General features: G+C 41.7%; 1 protein-coding gene across 1 annotated transcript in view; it reads right to left on the reverse strand.

Annotated features, from left to right (window-relative positions):
* Nucleotides 1-17406, reverse strand: part of LOC107584743 (IQ motif and SEC7 domain-containing protein 3-like) — a 176959-nt gene that overhangs the window by 107290 nt on the left and 52263 nt on the right. Inside the window, exon 3 of the mRNA XM_016271460.1 lies at nucleotides 6667-6744. Within this exon, the coding sequence (XP_016126946.1) occupies nucleotides 6667-6744 (78 nt within the window). The remainder of the gene's footprint in view (nucleotides 1-6666; nucleotides 6745-17406) is intronic.

Genomic DNA, 17406 nt, shown 5'->3' on the forward strand with positions numbered 1-17406 from the left:
CACAGGTGTGCCTTAGGCTGGCCACAATAAAAGGCCACTCTAAAATGTGCAGTTTTACTGTATTGGGGGGTCCGGGGGGGGGTCCGAAAACCAGTCAGTATCTGGTGTGACCACCATTTGCCTCACGCACTGCAACACATCTCCTTTGCATAGAGTTGATCAGGTTGTTGATTGTGGCCTGTGGAATGTTGGTCCACTCCTCTTCAATGGCTGTGCGAAGTTGCTGGATATTGGCAGGAACTGGAACACGCTGTCGTATACGCCGATCCAGAGCATCCCAAACATGCTCAATGGGTGACATGTCCGGTGAGTATGCTGGCCATGCAAGAACTGGGATGTTTTCAGCTTCCAGGAATTGTGTACAGATCCTTGCAACATGGGGCCATGCATTATCATGCTGCAACATGAGGTGATGGTCGTGGATGAATGGCACAACAACGGGCCTCAGGATCTCGTCACGGTATCTCTGTGCATTCAAAATGCCACATTTTAGAGTGGCCTTTTATTGTGGCCAGCCTAAGGCACACCTGTGCAATAATCATGCTATCTAATCAGCATCTTGATATGCCACACCTGTGAGGTGGATGGATTATCTCGGCAAATGAGAAGTGCTCACTAACACAGATTTAGACAGATTTGTGAACAATATTTGAGAAAAATAGGCCTTTTGTGTACATAGAAAAAGTCTTAGATCTTTGAGTTCAGCTCATGAAAAATGGGGGCAAAAACAAAAGTGTTGCATTTATAATTTTGTTCAGTGTATATTATAGACTTATATTGTATTGCACCTGACGTAAGTGAGAGCTGAAAGACTGATTATCTGTTCAGTTGCTCGGATTATTATGCTAGAATGTGCAAACTAATTAGCATGCTGTGTTTCTCAACCTAGTGGTCCTTGACGTAAGGCCAGGGGGTCCGTATAAAGTATGAATTTTTGTATACTTTTTGTATATTTTGACATGACATGTTCCCATGAAAGAAAAATCCAATATAGCTGATGATATGGCCAAATACTAATAAGTCAACTAACTTGAATTATACTTGACTGCATTTGGTCCTCACAAAGACACAAAAGATACATAGATGAGTCAATTTTGTTCTGGGGGTCCTTGAGGATGATTCTGAATTGGACTGGGGTCCGGTACGCCAAAGGGTTGAGATTCACTGTTCTAGCACACAACTGGAAGTGTAAATGAGTCTCTGTGGAGAATATTCATTTTTGTGGTAAAATATTTATTGAAATGCTGTTATTCATGTTTAAATTGGTTTCTGTTTAGACGTAACTACCAATAAGAGAATACTACTATATGGTTCTGTTTAACACATTTGACCATGTTTACATCTCTTCGTCTAGAATAAAATCTGCAGATTCCTTCTGGGTCTGGTAATGAGATCACATTGTTTTAGGTCAAGGCCTGATTGGGCTTAATGTGTGCTCTGTTTGCAAGTATGGGTATTAATAAACCAAAGTGTCAAATGGTGTTAACATCCACCCACCCTCTTTTCCAAAAAAATTAATTATGTGAGATTTTGCTGTGATGATAACATTTATATTTATAGATCTAGTAGATACTTTTAATGCCTTACTCCAAAAGTATACATTCTATCAATAGCCGTGATTTCATTTGTCCTAATATAGACAAAAGCTGCAAGTGACCCTAAATAAAAGACCTCACATGCTACTCTTGTCCCCTTGTATGCCATAATGGCTTCACTGTGTGTTTTTATAGGAGGGCCGCAGCTGCTGCTTGTCATGGTGTGTTTTCTTAAAGCAAGTTTCCTATCTGTTATTCGCTTCTTCCTGGTCTTGACAGATATTAAACAAACAATGCCTCTCACAGCAAACCCACACCAAAAAAAAACAAAAAAAAAACAGCTGCAGACAGTATCTCAGCTGCAGCGGTGGAAAGAACATTATCTGAACACTATCTCTAAAGTGGAAATAAATAAATAAATAAAAATAAATGTATTTAATAATACAATACAATACAAAATATATAAATATGAAATATAAAAAAGGTTTCCTGACATGTAACACTTGTGATTTGTCCTTTATTTACAGTTGTTTTAGAGTATATATATAATTATGTGGAAAACTGCAGACTTGGCAACACTGGTTATAATATTCATGCCTAGTAAAAACTGCAGTGAATGGAAAATAAAATGTAAGGAGAAAATATACTATAATTAGGACTTTAAGACATTTGCATGATTTCGTTATGATTAACATATGACGCAAAACTTCCCCACCAAGCAAACCCTGAATTCGCTTTAATTAGACATTTCTTTCTTCTTCATGTTAAATAAATGTGCACTTGTTGGTGATTATTTGCTAGAGTGTGTTGTAAATGACTATATAAAGACTGCAAGGAAAGTAGACACACAAACATAACAAGAAGCTGCTACTTTACGCCATTAACATGCAGCGACACCATAGCTAGTTTCCCCTCAAAGCTGACTATGAATGATAAAACATAATCTTTTTTTAAGATTGTAAAATGACTTAACTGGAGATCAGAGATGTTTTTTATGCCAATATGCTGATATTGTAAAAGCTTGAGTTAATGGTTTTTGTCAAAATTCCTAGCTACTACTCCTACTCCAAACTTGATATAATATTTCATAATATTTTGGATTGTTTAAACTTAACAATATCCTTTTTTTTCAAATGATAATCAGCTGACCAGATAGTCTCCATCTATCTATCTACCTATCTATCTATGTATCTATCTATCTATCTATCTATCTGACTGTCTGTCTGTCTGTCTAATCACACTTGAAGTCTAATGAGAGAATCCTTAAAAAGGTTATTCTGTTTTATATCATACAATAGTGCTGTTATTACATAGTAAATACAACGTTATAACACATGTGATGAAATGGTGACTTATGAGTGTGCAGAAGATGGCATGAATGATTTGGTGCTTCTGAGCACAGCGATGTGATGAGGAGAGAAACGTGAATACAGACTCATTGACAAACAGTCAAAAGTGACAGACAACAGAAAACGAGAACTCATTTTCTCTCAAAGCAAACAACCAGCAACTCAAGTACTGCCGTCACTGCCCTGTCTGAAGTGGTTTGCTTCTCTGTACCCGAGATGTCCTTGAATTCGGTTTTATTGGACATTCAGCAATCTTTCTGCAGGAACCGTCTCTTTATTTTGAATTATTACAGAATTAAGATTTAGTAATCGGGTTTAGCTACCTTTTTATTTTTTTATTATTTTTGTTAAATTATTTTAAAATAGGCTGACACAGCCTCCCATTTCAACAACATTTTCTTGTTTTGACTTCTTCTATGTTATGTTCTATTTAAAATTGGCAATTGAAACACAACCAAGAGCTGGTGTGGTAGTGATGTTTTGGTAGTTCATGGTTAAACAGACGAGTAACTGTTTAATATGGTCTATTAATAGTAATACGGTTACATTAGTTATCATTAGTTAATGACAATAGTTAACATGATAAATGAAAAAAAAAACTTGTAAAGCATTAATTAATCTTAGCTTTTTATTAGTATTATTAGTAAAATAAAAAAGTTATTGTTAACATCAACATTCACTAATACATCATTAAAATCAAACGTTTATCTGCTAACATAATTTAATGGACTTGAACTAACAATGAACAATTTTTTTTAATTATTTTATTAAACAGTAACAAAAATTAATAAATACTGTAATAAATGTACTGCACATTGTTAGTTAATGCATTAAGTAACGAGACCTCACTGTCGAATTATCAATAAAGATAATTCAATTAAATTCTAAAAAATTAATTAATTAATTAAAAAATTAAAAAAATTGTCTGCCCAGCAATGCATGTTGTATCATAAATATAATCATTTTAATCAAGTCCAACATATAATTAAACAAACAGCTCTGACTCTAAATTCTGAATGAGTCATGTTTGAAGATGCTGTTAAATGCCAAGTTGTTATTTCCTGTATTGGCCCAAATATAAGACAACCCCCCTTTTTCCAGATGGTACATTTTGGAAAAAGGCTTTTTAAAAACCAAATCTTGTTTTTTCTCAGTAAAACACATTTTGTCTTTAATTATTATCATATTGCATATTTTTCCTATTTACATTTTTGTAAAACAGGTAGCCCATCTGAATTAGGACATTTAGGCTATCTATCTATAGTAGCCTACCAACATCTTATTAACAGTAGAAGTTAAATCTTACTGTAGTCTTCAAATCTGGGTACTGTCTTACATTTTAAAATCACAAAAACTTGTAACTATGCACACAGTGATTGGCTGATAGTCTCTGTCAGAGATTTATTCATAGAAATATTGTAGAGCGTGATATTATTTTGCCACATTCAAAAAAATAAAATAGTTTAAAGTGTCACTAATTAAACAAGTATATGTTTAGCTAATTGACGTGTGCTTCTCGTAAACATTTAGCGGATATGCATATAAACAGCCTTTTAATTAACAGAGTAGAATAATCATGGCTGATAGTAAGACATGCAAACGTAAAAGAAAACCAAACTGGAGGCAAGAACAGCTGTTACTTCTTGCCCAACATGTTACTGAAAACAAGGATATAATCAGAGGAAAATTGGGAGTTGGGATATCCTTCAAAACGAAAAAAAAAAGATGCGTGGGAAACGTATGCAAATAAATGCAGAGTGTTTCTAAAATGTTTATGTTCCGAGGCAGATTGCCAGCAACAGCTATTTTATCCCTTCTGAAAAAACAATACAAACCATCACAGAATTTGTAATATTTTTACTAGTTATCATGGGAATTGTATTGGTTTTAATGGAAACCGTAATGGACCCTGTATTAGTTTCTACTGGTAATTGGTCACCTTCTATAGGTTGCTTGTTAAAACCACTAAATCCTAATGGATTATGTCCCAAAACACACTACAGGAAAACATTATTTATTGGTTTTAATGGTTAAAAGTTGATGGTTTTTAATGTTTGTAATGGTATTTGTAGTGGAAACCATTAGAATTTCTGTGATGGTTTGTATTGTTTTTTTTCTTCAGCACGGAGGATAGTTTGTGGTTTGGTCTTAGTGACTTAGGAGTCGTCTTCACTACTCCTAACATTTCACAAATTTAGGAGATAGTTTTAGTGCTAAAACGCTTTGTGAAAAACTCTTAGAGCAAAAATTTAGGAGTCCTAAATTTAGTATTGACATGCCCATTATTTTTAAGATTTTCTCCTAAATCGGTGAGTTATGAGCTACTTTTAGCCTTAAGATGTTTTGTGAATACGGGCCCTGATGTGCTATATAATCAGCTGATACGTAAATAGGCAAATAATGATTAATCTGGCAATGGTTTTAATTCTTCAATCAATGCTGAATACATAAAGGTTCATGCGACACACCATAACTGTGTCTACACTTATTTTATACTTGTTTTTGTTCTAAATATATGCAAATAGCTATGAGTGACAAGACGGTTTGTCAAAAACCGTCTGTTTTTTGCCCACTGTCGCCTCACTGGTTAACTTAAAGGTCTCCTGAAATGCTTAGAAACACGCAGCGTTACTCTATGTCTTGACGTCATTTTAACTGAAACAGGAAGACAGGGCGGGACATATCAAGCAGCCCCGCCCCTTTTTAAAATAGCTAATAGCGTTTGTTTATATCACAGCTTGAGCTATAGCCGTTCAGAGCCGTTGAGCTCCGTAAAGCCACTTTTGACAGGGTATGCCAGCCACAATCTCATCCATATTGCTATAAAATATAGCATTCTGTGTAGAATTCAAATAGCTCCGATACATTTTGTGGTCTGCGCCGACTCGCGCATGTGATCCGCTCCTTGCTATCGTGTCTCTGGACCGGAGCAGAGTGTGTGTGCGGTGTGGTGGTTAGCATGACACAGCTCGAAACCAGACTTCTTTTTTTCCTCAATGGAAAGCATATTTGCACTGTTTGAATCGTTCCCTGTCCCCTATATAGTGCACTACGTGTTTTTTTTATTTAATTTCATGGGGACTTTTAACATTTACATTATCCGTTGGCAGATGTGTTTACATAAAAGCAACATCAAAAAATATTGGCCGTTATGGGCTGCTTTATACCGCACTTTTGTTTAGTGTGAACAAAAAAGATTCCTTGTCTTTGGAAACTTACAAATTACAGCAACTTACTTTTGTATATTTGTATAATTAGTTCCAATGCAAGATCATCTTGCAGTTGTTTTTGTGTGTTGCTCTTAATTTTGTAGCCTTTTTGAAAACATTTCAAGTGACTAAAAAGGTCAGAGATTGGGATCTCTAGTTGATTGATTTGGGCATTTTTTGAGCACAGAGCAAGATACTTATTGTGATACTTGGGTAAACATGGTTGTGCTAACAGAATAGGGAATTACTCTGACCAAGGTTTTTTGAGCCTCTAGCTAAGTCAGCTGAGCGGAACTTATGCCTACCGACAAACATGGCAGTTAAACATTAGATACACATTTTTCTTTTCGCCTGATTTAAAGGGAAATCATATCAGTTTTTGCTCTGTCAAGGTCACAGCTTTCTGTGATAATGAAGACTGAATTTACTGTGGGGAGACAAGGCATGAAAAGACTCACAACCACTTCAAGACGGGTATAACTAGGGCAGTTGTGTTGCCTAGCACCATCAGAAACAGTCTTTACTGTGGCAATGGAGTTTTTGGTCAGAAGGCACCAACAAACCCCCCCCTACCTGGGTACACAGGCCTGAGAGTCAGACTCAGGGGCGTCTGGAGCAGGACAGCAAAACTGGTGTAGAACTGTCTGGTTCCTGTAAGAAAAGGCATAGGGAAATGGTCAGGCTACAGAATAAGCATTGTTTTCCAAGTTAGATCTTGCTTGTTATTAATGGCGCTTTTCCACTGTGTGGTACGACTCGGCTCGGCACGACTCGGCTCATCTCAGCTCGCTTTATTTTGCTTTATTTTAGTTTACTTTTCCACTGCAGTATAGTACCACGTCAAAGTCGGTGGGATTATAGACTGATCATTATAGTTGTGCCGTACCGAACCGAACAGTGGAAAAGCGTCATAAGTAGAATGAAAGTGGGTCATTACAAAAGTAGTGAAGGACTGAACTACCAGAACTTTTGCCAATACCTCAATCCTCAACAAGAAAATAGTGTAAAAATACTGTCAGACATGGAAAATGTGTGATATATTGTCAAGGTGCTAAAGGGTATGCAGCTACCTGCATATTTGCATGGCCACAAACACATACCTTTGAAATGAACACTAGTGGCTGTAAAACATTAACAACTTTTATTCCTTTATGATTCCTTGCACAAGACCTCAAAACACTTTTACCGTAGAGCATGATTTGTAAACTAATACATTTTCATGTTTGTTTCACATAACCAGCTCCATATACAATAATAAAAATAATAATAAATTGTAGTAACGTGACGTGTAGCATGGTGCCCATACTCGGAAATTGTGTTCTGCGTTTAACCTATCCAAGTGTACACACACAGCAGTGAGTAATGAACACACACCCGGAGCAAAATGATCATATTCAGTTTTAGTGAATTGAATACAATGTATATAATCTTGTTGCAGATTATACTTAGTGGTGTGCTACTATGACACAAATAGGCTAGAAGCTGACCTAGAACAGCTTTACACAGAAGGATACTAGTGCATCTGTCTTCGCACTGTCACAGTTGACTGTCCTGTTTACTGTGTAATGGAGTGTAAAATGAAGTCATCTATTTGTGGCAAATCACAGAGCAGCATAGCTAAGCTCGCGCCGTAAGGCCACATATATTTTTTTGTAAGATGTAAGATGTAAGATGGTGCCGATGCTGATGGCTGCCTCCGTGGCGTGCTCCGCAGTTGTTTTTAAGTTTTTGTTAGTCTGTCCTGTCTTTAGTTATATCCCTGCAATCAGTTTCACCAGAGACGAATTGCTGGACATTCGGAAGTACACACCAACCAATATTTCACCGGTTTTTGATTATTCTGATGTTTTGCTGGACATTGCTGTCGGGAGAGCTGCGGCGCTGATCACTCGCTTCAGGATGCGCAGACGGGGGAAGTGAGCCGGCACGCTCGTGAAGCTCAGGCAGCGCAGATTCAGAACGCCATTGCCAAGCATCCATCTGGCAAATCTCTGCTCTCTACCCAACAAAACGGACAAACAGTCCCTTCATGCTTCAAACGCTCCACCATCATCCCCGTCCCAAAGAAACTAAAATTACGGGACTTAATAACTACAGACCTGTGGCTCTAACGTCTGTGGTCATGAAGTCTTTTGAAAAACTGGTGCTGGCCCACCTGAAGGACATCACTGGACCCTTGCTGGATCCTCTTCAGTTTGCCTACAGATCAAACAGGTCTGTGGACGATGCAGTTAACATGGGACTGCATTATGTTCTGCAACATCTAGACAGACCAGGGACTTATGTGAGGATCCTGTTCGTGGACTTCAGCTCGGTCTTTAACACTATCATCCCAAACCTCCTCCTGCCCAAACTATCTCAGCTCTCTGTGCCCACCTCCGTCTGTCAATGGATCAACAGCTTCCTGACAGACAGGCAGCAGCTAGTGAGGCTGGGAAAATACACATCCAGCACCCGTATAACAGCACTGGAGCTCCTCAGGGTTGTGTTCTCTCCCCACTGCTCTTCTCCCTCTACACCAACGACTGCACGTCTAAAGACCCCTCTGTCAAGCTCCTGAAGTTTGCAGACGACACCACACTCATCGGCCTCATTCAGGACGGTGATGAGTCTGCTTACAGACAGGAGGTCGAGCAGTTGGCTGTCTGGTGCAGTCTCAACAACCTGGAGCTCAACACGCTCAAAACTGTGGAGATGACCGTGGACTTCAGGAGAAACCCCCCTGCACTCCCCCCACTCACCATCATGGACAGCACTGTGACTGCAGTGGAGTCATTCAGGTTCCTGGGCACCACAATCTCTCAGGACCTGAAGTGGAACACTCACATTGACTGAAAAAGTCCCAGCAGAGGTTGTATTGCCTTCGCCAGCTGAGGAAGTTCAACCTGCCACAGGAGCTGCTGAAACAGTTCTACTCTGCTATCATTGAATCCATCCTCTGCACTTCAATAACTGTCTGGTTCAGCTCAGCTACCAAATCTGACCTCAGAAGACTACAGAGGGTAGTCCAGACTGCTGAGCGAATCATTGCTACAACCCTCCCTTCTCTCCAAGAACTTTACTTATCCAGAGTGAGCAAAAGGACTGGCAAAATCACTCTGGACCCCTCACATCCAGCACACTCCCTCTTTGAACTGTTGCCATCTGGTCGACGCTACAGAGCACTGAGCACCAGAATGACCAGACACAGGAACAGTTTCTTCCCTCAGGCCATCCATCTCATGAACTCTTAACAATAACTGTGGAACACACACTATTTATTCACTCATACACTTATTTATCTAACACACATACTCAGTCTACACCTCAAATTTGCAAATAATATTCAGTACCTGTACATACAAAAACTTATAAGCTTTAATAAGCTTATAAGCATTACCATTATAAACTGCTTGCTCCTTATTGTCTATGAACTAGCTGTCTATTACAACAGGTCATTTTTACAAAACATAAAACATTCTTTGCCAGTTAAAACTTTGCCAGTTAATTGTCAATGTCATAGAGCAATTTGCATTATAAAATAATGTTGTTTAAAGAGAAGTTTATAGTTTTACAGTGGGTAAATATAGGTATTCATAAAACAAGAACTGTGTGTTCACTCTATAATTATTTTGATTATTGATTGCTTAATGGCTGTGTTTGACATCATACTAGAAATGTCTCTTATATAAAAAATAAAATAAAATAAAATATCTGTAATGTCATGTCCTTTTCCTAATCCACAGAGTCATGCCCCAAAAATTAACTTTTTTAAAGGAAAAATTTCTAGTTCATTTGAGATAAATAACTCAAATATTCAAACACAAGCTTGGATTTTCACCTTTGGTGAGGTCTCGTGTCTGAGTCCAAGATCATATTTTCACGGTCTTGATCTTGTCATGGACTCAACTCAGGTCTCAGATGAGCTCAACCGCAACCACAACATTGATCCAAACTACTACATGATAAGTAAAACAGTACTCAAGGAGTCAGAGTTTGGCTGGTTAGCATGGTCCAGATAGCCCCCCATTGTAGACATAATTTCACCATTATAGGTGCAAAAAGCATCTTTTTCCATTGACAGCCAATTAAATGTAGATGATAGTTAGCTTTCTCCAAGTATTATTGTCATATTCAGAGCTTGAACTATTTTCTTGTGAATGAGCATCCACTCTCAGGACAAAAGTTACAACTTAAGGCCCTACAGCCCAAAATGGTACATGACGACAAGCAGAGAAAGAGATGAAAAGACAGTTATTATGAAAGTGGCATGTTACCCATGCCACCCCAACCTCGAAACCACACTAAGAAGGACACCAGACCAGACTGCACTGTCACAAAGGACAGTCGACCATATCAATTCAAAAGCCACCTCACATCTCTCCTTCCTCTTCCTAATACAAAACACAAAGTGTCTGCCACTCAGACTACTTACTGCTTTAATCTCCAGACATGAGGGTGCCATCATAAATGACACGTTCATAAACACCCCCGCATCCTCCACCACACCAAAGCCTCCGCTTCCTTTTTTTTACCCTCAATGCTGCTGGTCCTCCAGTCCATCATAGCAAATAAAAGAGGATTTGGCACAAAGAGGGTAAGTAGTATTACTCAATATGACTTATGGATATCATATGGATGTCATATAGTTAATAAAAGTTATGCTGTTATTTTAGCTCTACAGTCTTTGGACATGTAGGGGGCAGAAATCCCATTTGCTTAGCCAGATCATCTCTCTTTCTCCTTCAACGTCTATTTCAACCTTTTATCTCTTCTCCGCAATTACTTGAAGAGTAATTCAAAGTGATTCATTTTGGTCCCTCTTGGAGAAGTACTACTAGATTTAGCGTCAACTCGAAGACACAGCGGCAGGAGGTCATGAGGGAATGAAGCCATCTACCTACTAGACTAGAGGCCATATTGTCCAAAAAGTGCCATTTTTAATATCTCTTGTTAATATATACGAGTTTAGTTCTTCAGTTCAGTGCCGGTTTATTATCCCAAATGGGAAATTGGTTTGCAAAAATAGTTTTTATAAAAATATGCCATAAATACATACATGAAATCAAGTGATCATTGTTTAACAAAATCTAATCCAAATTATTGGTTGGGTCAAACTGACTCTCACTGTTGCAGATGTCAAATGTGTTGCATTTTTAGGTTGCTTTGCTTTCACCCTTCTATCCAGTTCATCCAGCTCCATGAGGTTTAAGTCTGAAGACTCTACTGTCCATTTCATGATTTGAGGTTTTCAAATCTTCTGAGACAGTCCTGCCATAGCCTTGAGGTATGTTTTGGGTCATTATTTTGTTGTAGGATGAACTCTGGATTAACTATGCCAGAAAGTATTCAATGGCACTGCAAAATGCGGTGCATGTCTTTTTGGTTAACAGTGCCACTCACTCTGTGCAAGTTGCTGACACTGGATCCAACAAAACCCCCAGACCATCTTGCTTTCTTTACCATTTTTGACAGTTGGTGTTACGAAATGAGGAATCATCCTATTTGGTGGCATTCAAAAGCCATGTTGTCAAAATCTTCCTATACACAATTAGTCAGATGACATTGGCTCAAAGAAAACAAGAACTCAATTGCAGCATGAATGTTACTTACTATGCCAAATGAGCAACTATTGATATGAATGAGAATGCGAACAAACAGGACTCATTTCCAGCCATCTGGTCTATAACAACTACATTACATAATCCAATGTTTAAATTATGAGTTTGTAGCTTGGGAAGTAACCTTCCCCAACACTTGAAGAAAACTACCTCAATATACTTCAGTAATATCCCATTCATGTTGGTTTGTATAATGTTAGGGGTACAGAAAACAAATGATGAATTTATGGCTGCCAATATATTAATATGGATGATTATTACAATAAATGCATAATAAATTATTTTAATTAAAATTGAGGCAGAAGTAGGCAACCCTGCTCCTGGATAGTTAGTTACCTTCCAGAAGATATCAGTTCCAGCTCTACTTCAATACACCTGTTGATTATTTTCAAATAATCCTGAACACTGTGATTAGCTGGTTCAGGTGTGTTTGATTAGGGCTGGAGCTGAACTCTGCAGAATTGGCCCTGTCCAAAATGGCAGACTTCATGTACTTGTTGTCTCCCAGACTTACAATGGCCACCATATGTGAGTGTATGTTAAGTTCACAAGACCATAGGGTGTCCCATTCGTCATTTAAGCTTTCAGAAGTGTGCTCACGAGCACCCCCTTTGCGACCGATATGAGCCCTTGATACACACGTCTACTGAGCCCAGTAGTCAAAGCGGTATTACATTATGAAAATGTGAACTCAGAGGAAGATCGCAAGGGTTTAGGGTGCCATTTGGGACAAGGCCGTTGTAGCAGTATTGGCTACCCCTGAATTAAGTTTACCCCAAACTAACATTTTGTCTCTTGACAAAAGTTATTTAATACTGAATTTTTCTACTATCTGAGCAATTTTTTAGGTACCACCTAATGTAAAGCCGAGAAGTCAGCACAGCCCTAGGCAATGTGCCTTGACATTCAATGTCCATTCAGTATTTGCGGAGTCTTTCCAGTAAATAATGATACATTAAATTATTTGTGATCAATTTAAGTAAATAAAAAATATTTATGTATTATTAGTATTATTTATTAATTAATTCATTCATTCATTTCGTCATAAATAATTTACTATTATTTACTATTATTAATATAATATAAATAATAATTAAAACATTTTATTAACACTCTGAATGATAAATCCACATGGCAGAAAAGATGAACAAAAAGCAAGATAGCAAGAGGAGTTGGGGATGAAAGTGTGTTGGCTAATTACTTACTATGGTAGGTTAATGGTCCTCCTAATTGTGTTTTTGTTAACGTATGTGACTTGACACTGGATGGTTAATAGGTTATGTGTACGCAAAGACTTAAATGGGAACAGATTGCTAGAGCAAGACTTACTGCTGTTGACATGGATAATTACTTTTTGAATAGAGGCGACATAAATGTGGATTTGGTCAATAGGGTCAGTGAATTAACAGCTGTGTAAATGAAACTTAAGCAAGTATTAAAATCAATGACCTTGAAAAACACACCTGGTCGTTATTTAACAATCCAAAGCAAATGTTACAATTCAGAAGGATAGCCAAGGTATGCTTGAAAGAATTAAATAGTAACTTTCAACAGGATGATTCCGTTTTAAATGAGAAATGCATGCATGAATTGATCAAGAGCGCTGTAATCTGATTCAGAATAAAATTATATATTTCAAAGGATCCTGAACTCATAGGCAGCCCAAGGGCTTTTGAAAAGATGAAAGTTATGTTTCTGACAGCACAGGAAGAAATTCATCATTTTAAAATGCATAAACACAACATTAGATCCAAGTTTGAACAGTTGAGGTTTTATCACTTTAAAGTTTAAATAGTGTTTTTGAGTAAAATGCAATATGTTTTCACATTTCAAACACACTGACTGCCCCTCAAGTGCCCCTGGCAATTTATGCAACACAACTATTGTATGCAAAGCAAACAAATAAAGTGTTCATCTGATTAAAATTAATAGCTTGACAACAGGTTGTCCAAAAAAAGTGATAGCCAACAATAGGAGTTGGTGGTATAATCAAAATCTTAAAAGTTCCTCTTCAGGAACTCGAGCTGCGTCGGAAAACGCTAGGGGAACGCCTTCTGCGACCATGCTCTGAATCACATGTGAAATCAGTCCAATAGCTGAACGGGACGTCATGGGCGGGTGACGTCATGACGAGGAAGCTATAAAAGCACATACGGCGGAGCCAGTGTCAGCTTTCTGTCATTCAGCGAAGCGCTCTATATGTGTCAGTCATATTTATTGTTGTCTGTTTATTGTGAGAGAAAAGTCTATAAGCAGCTATGTCTAAAGCTCACACTAAGACAAAGCATGTAAAGGAGTGCAAGCCACGTTATAGGTTGTGTGTTCCTCCCTGCCCACGCTACATCATGAGTGGGGATACACACAGCCTGTGCATGGAGTCGGCTCTTGAGGGGGCCGGCTGCCCGCATTGCGAGTGCCTCCCACTGCGTACACTCTTTGAGGAGGGAGCCTTCCCCAGCATTCCTCGCGGTGCTGGCCCCGCTTCCGTCAAGTCGGAGTGGCGGCTGCATTCGTGGGGTTCGCAGTTGGATCTGGTGGAGGGAATGGGGACGGGCGAGTCCCTATCTCCTTCCTCACTCACCAGATCCAGTGCCCGATCTCTGGTTTCGGAAGCCCGTTCTGCGGCTACTTCCTCCCGGAGTGACGGCTCGAAGCTCCTCCTGTCTTCCTCCGAGGAGGTTGACGTGGAGGACGTTGAAGAGGTTTCGCCCCCTCAATCGCCCCAATATGAGGAGCTAGTGGAGGTGCTTACTCATGCCATGGCCAAATAAAAAATCGATTGGGCCGCCGAGAAGCAGGCCGAGCCGCAGCGAAGCAGGTTGGATGAACGCTTCCTGCGCGCGAAGCCGCCACCTCCATGCCGGAGCCTGCATTTTTCGGCCCGCCTCTTCATCCCTGCCTCAGATTATTATGGTAATGTAGAAGGGCTGACTGAGCGTGGCTATAAGGCGATGCCCTGGGTTGAACAGACCCTAGCTATGGGGATACACACAGCCTGTGCATGGAGTCGGCTCTTGAGGGGGCCGGCTGCCCGCATTGCGAGTGCCTCCCACTGCGTACACTCTTTGAGGAGGGAGCCTTCCCCAGCATTCCTCGCGGTGCTGGCCCCGCTTCCGTCGAGTCGGAGTGGCGGCCTTTGAGGAGGGAGCCTTCCCCAGCATTCCTCGCGGTGCTGGCCCCGCTTCCGTCAAGTCGGAGTGGCGGCTGCATTCGTGGGGTTCGCAGTTGGATCTGGTGGAGGGAATGGGGACGGGCGAGTCCCTATCTCCTTCCTCACTCACCAGATCCAGTGCCCGATCTCTGGGTTCGGAAGCCCGTTCTGCGGCTACTTCCTCCCGGAGTGACGGCTGAGCCTGCATTTTTCGGCCCGCCTCTTCATCCCTGCCTCAGATTATTATGGTAATGTAGAAGGGCTGACTGAGCGTGGCTATAAGGCGATGCCCTGGGTTGAACAGACCCTAGCTAGCTATCTGTCCCCAGGCATGGCATCGTCTTTAAAGGCTCCGGCACTACCCTCCAAGCCACTGTGTACAACATCAGCGCTGGTGGGCAAGGGGTACAATGTCTGTGTTACAGGCGTACCAGGCCAACCTGCTTAAAGAGCTGGATGAGGGCGAGGAGCTTAGCTCTGAAAATATTGCAGAGTTAAGGAGAACCGCTGATCTCTCTCTCCGTGCCACCAAAGAGACCGCCCGCGCCATTGGGCGGTCCATGGCAGCTATGGTGGCAGCAGAGAGCCATTTGTGGTTGACCCTGTCTGATATGAAAGATAACGACAGGGTCTTCCTCCTCGACGCCCCGCTTACGCCTTCTGGCCTGTTCGGTGACGCTGTCAATTCAGTCGTCGACAGGGACCAGAAGACTCGTAAACAAGCGGCGGCATTTCAGCGGTTCTTCCCTTGCCGTATTTCAGCTCCGGGGGCTGCTGGGCGGCAGCAGTCCCCACCGCGTACCAGCTCCTCACATAGGGAGACGCAAAAACAGAGCGTTGCCGCCCGTGTTCCCCCGCGTCGGGACCGGAGGTAGAAGCAGCGCTCTGGGTTGGGGGCCTCGAAGCCTAAGCCGGATCTGCGGACCGTCCTTCAGGCTAAGAGGTCCTCGACCAAAAGGTCCTGACTATTTGAGTGTAGGACTAGCAAGGGCAGGCCCTTCTGGGGCAGAGAGGTTCACACCACATTACACGGTGCCCGTCTCCCCCCAGTGCCCTCGGGAGATCGTTCTTCCAACCCTGCCGGTGTTCCAGGGCGCAGCGGTCTTCAGCGAGCATATCTGTCAGCTACCGCCCGGCAACGTACCGCCTGAGAGGCTCGCGGCCTCTGCGGAGGTCCCCAGAGCAGCCATTCTGGGCACACCAGAGTCAGGTCCGAGGACTGGTTTGTCACAATCGATCTGAAAGACACATATTTCCATTTCTCATCCTTCCTCATCACAGGAAGTTCCTGAGGTTCGTTTTTGGGGGCAAAGCATACCAATATCGTGTTCTTCCTTTTGGCCTTGCACTCTCACCCCGTACTTTCACGAAGTGTGTGGATGCTGCCCTGGCTCCATTGCGACTCCAGGGCATCCGCATAATCAACTACATCGACGATTGGTTGATTTTAGCTCGTTCAGACCAGGTACCAGTTTGACATCGAGATGTCATTCTCGCTCACATGAGAGAGCTGGGGTTAAGACTAAACGCCAAGAAGAGTGTGCTTTCTCCATTACAGAGGACCACTTATCTGGGCATGGTGTGGGATTCGACCACGATGCAGGCACGTTTGTCTCCCGCGGTCTGTGGAGTGGTCGCCATCTAACGTGGCATATCAATTGTCTAGAGATGCTGGCCGTTCTGGCCGGGCCGAGTATGGTTCTCGGATCTGATTTCCCTTCTCGATAGCTCTCCGTGGGAGATTCCAGTCAGGAGGGACCTCCTCTCACAGGCGGAGGGCACAATTTATCACCCCCGCCCAGAGCTGTGGAAGTTATGGGTGTGGCCCCTGAGGGGGCACAACTAGTAGCTTCTGGTCTCTCAACTGAGGTTGCTGAGACCATCCTCCAATCCAGAGCTCCCTCCATGAGGAAACTGTACGCGTTGAAGTGGAAACTTTTCACTTCCTGGTGTAGAGACCGCCAGCTCAACCCAGCTAACTGCCCAGTCGGTACAGTACTGGAGTTCCTGCAGGCCCGTTTCTCTACAGGGTTAACCCACTCCACCCTGAAGGTTTACGTGGCGACCATTGCAGCCTACCACGCCCCTCTCGGTGGCATCTCAGTGGGAACACACCCCCTGGTTACACATTTCCTCCACGGTGCGCTGAGGCTGAGGCCTCTCGTACGATCACGTGTCCCCACGTGGGACCTAGCAGTGGTGCTTGAAGCTCTCTGTAAGCCTCCATTTGAACCTATCGAAGATATTTCTGATCGCCACCTTACGATAAAGACTAACTTTCTTCTGGCGATATCTTCTCTTAAGAGAGTTGGGGATTTACAGGCGTGGGCATTCTCGTTCCCCTAGCGTTTTCCGACGCAGCTCGAGTTCCTGAAGAGGAATGTCTCGGGTTACGTATGTAACCCTGGTTCCTCGAGGGAACGAGATGCTGCGTCTCGGTGCCATACTTCCGGCGTACCTGCCAGTGCTTGCTTCATTCCTAGAAGCTGACGCTGGCTCTGCCGCACGTGCTTTTATAGCTTCCTGGTCATGACGTCACCCGCCCGTGACGTCCCGCTCAGC

This window comes from Sinocyclocheilus grahami, unplaced genomic scaffold (genome assembly GCF_001515645.1).
Source record: "Sinocyclocheilus grahami isolate Dianchi unplaced genomic scaffold, SAMN03320097.WGS_v1.1 scaffold62.1, whole genome shotgun sequence".
In the NCBI taxonomy this organism is placed as follows: domain Eukaryota; kingdom Metazoa; phylum Chordata; class Actinopteri; order Cypriniformes; family Cyprinidae; genus Sinocyclocheilus; species Sinocyclocheilus grahami.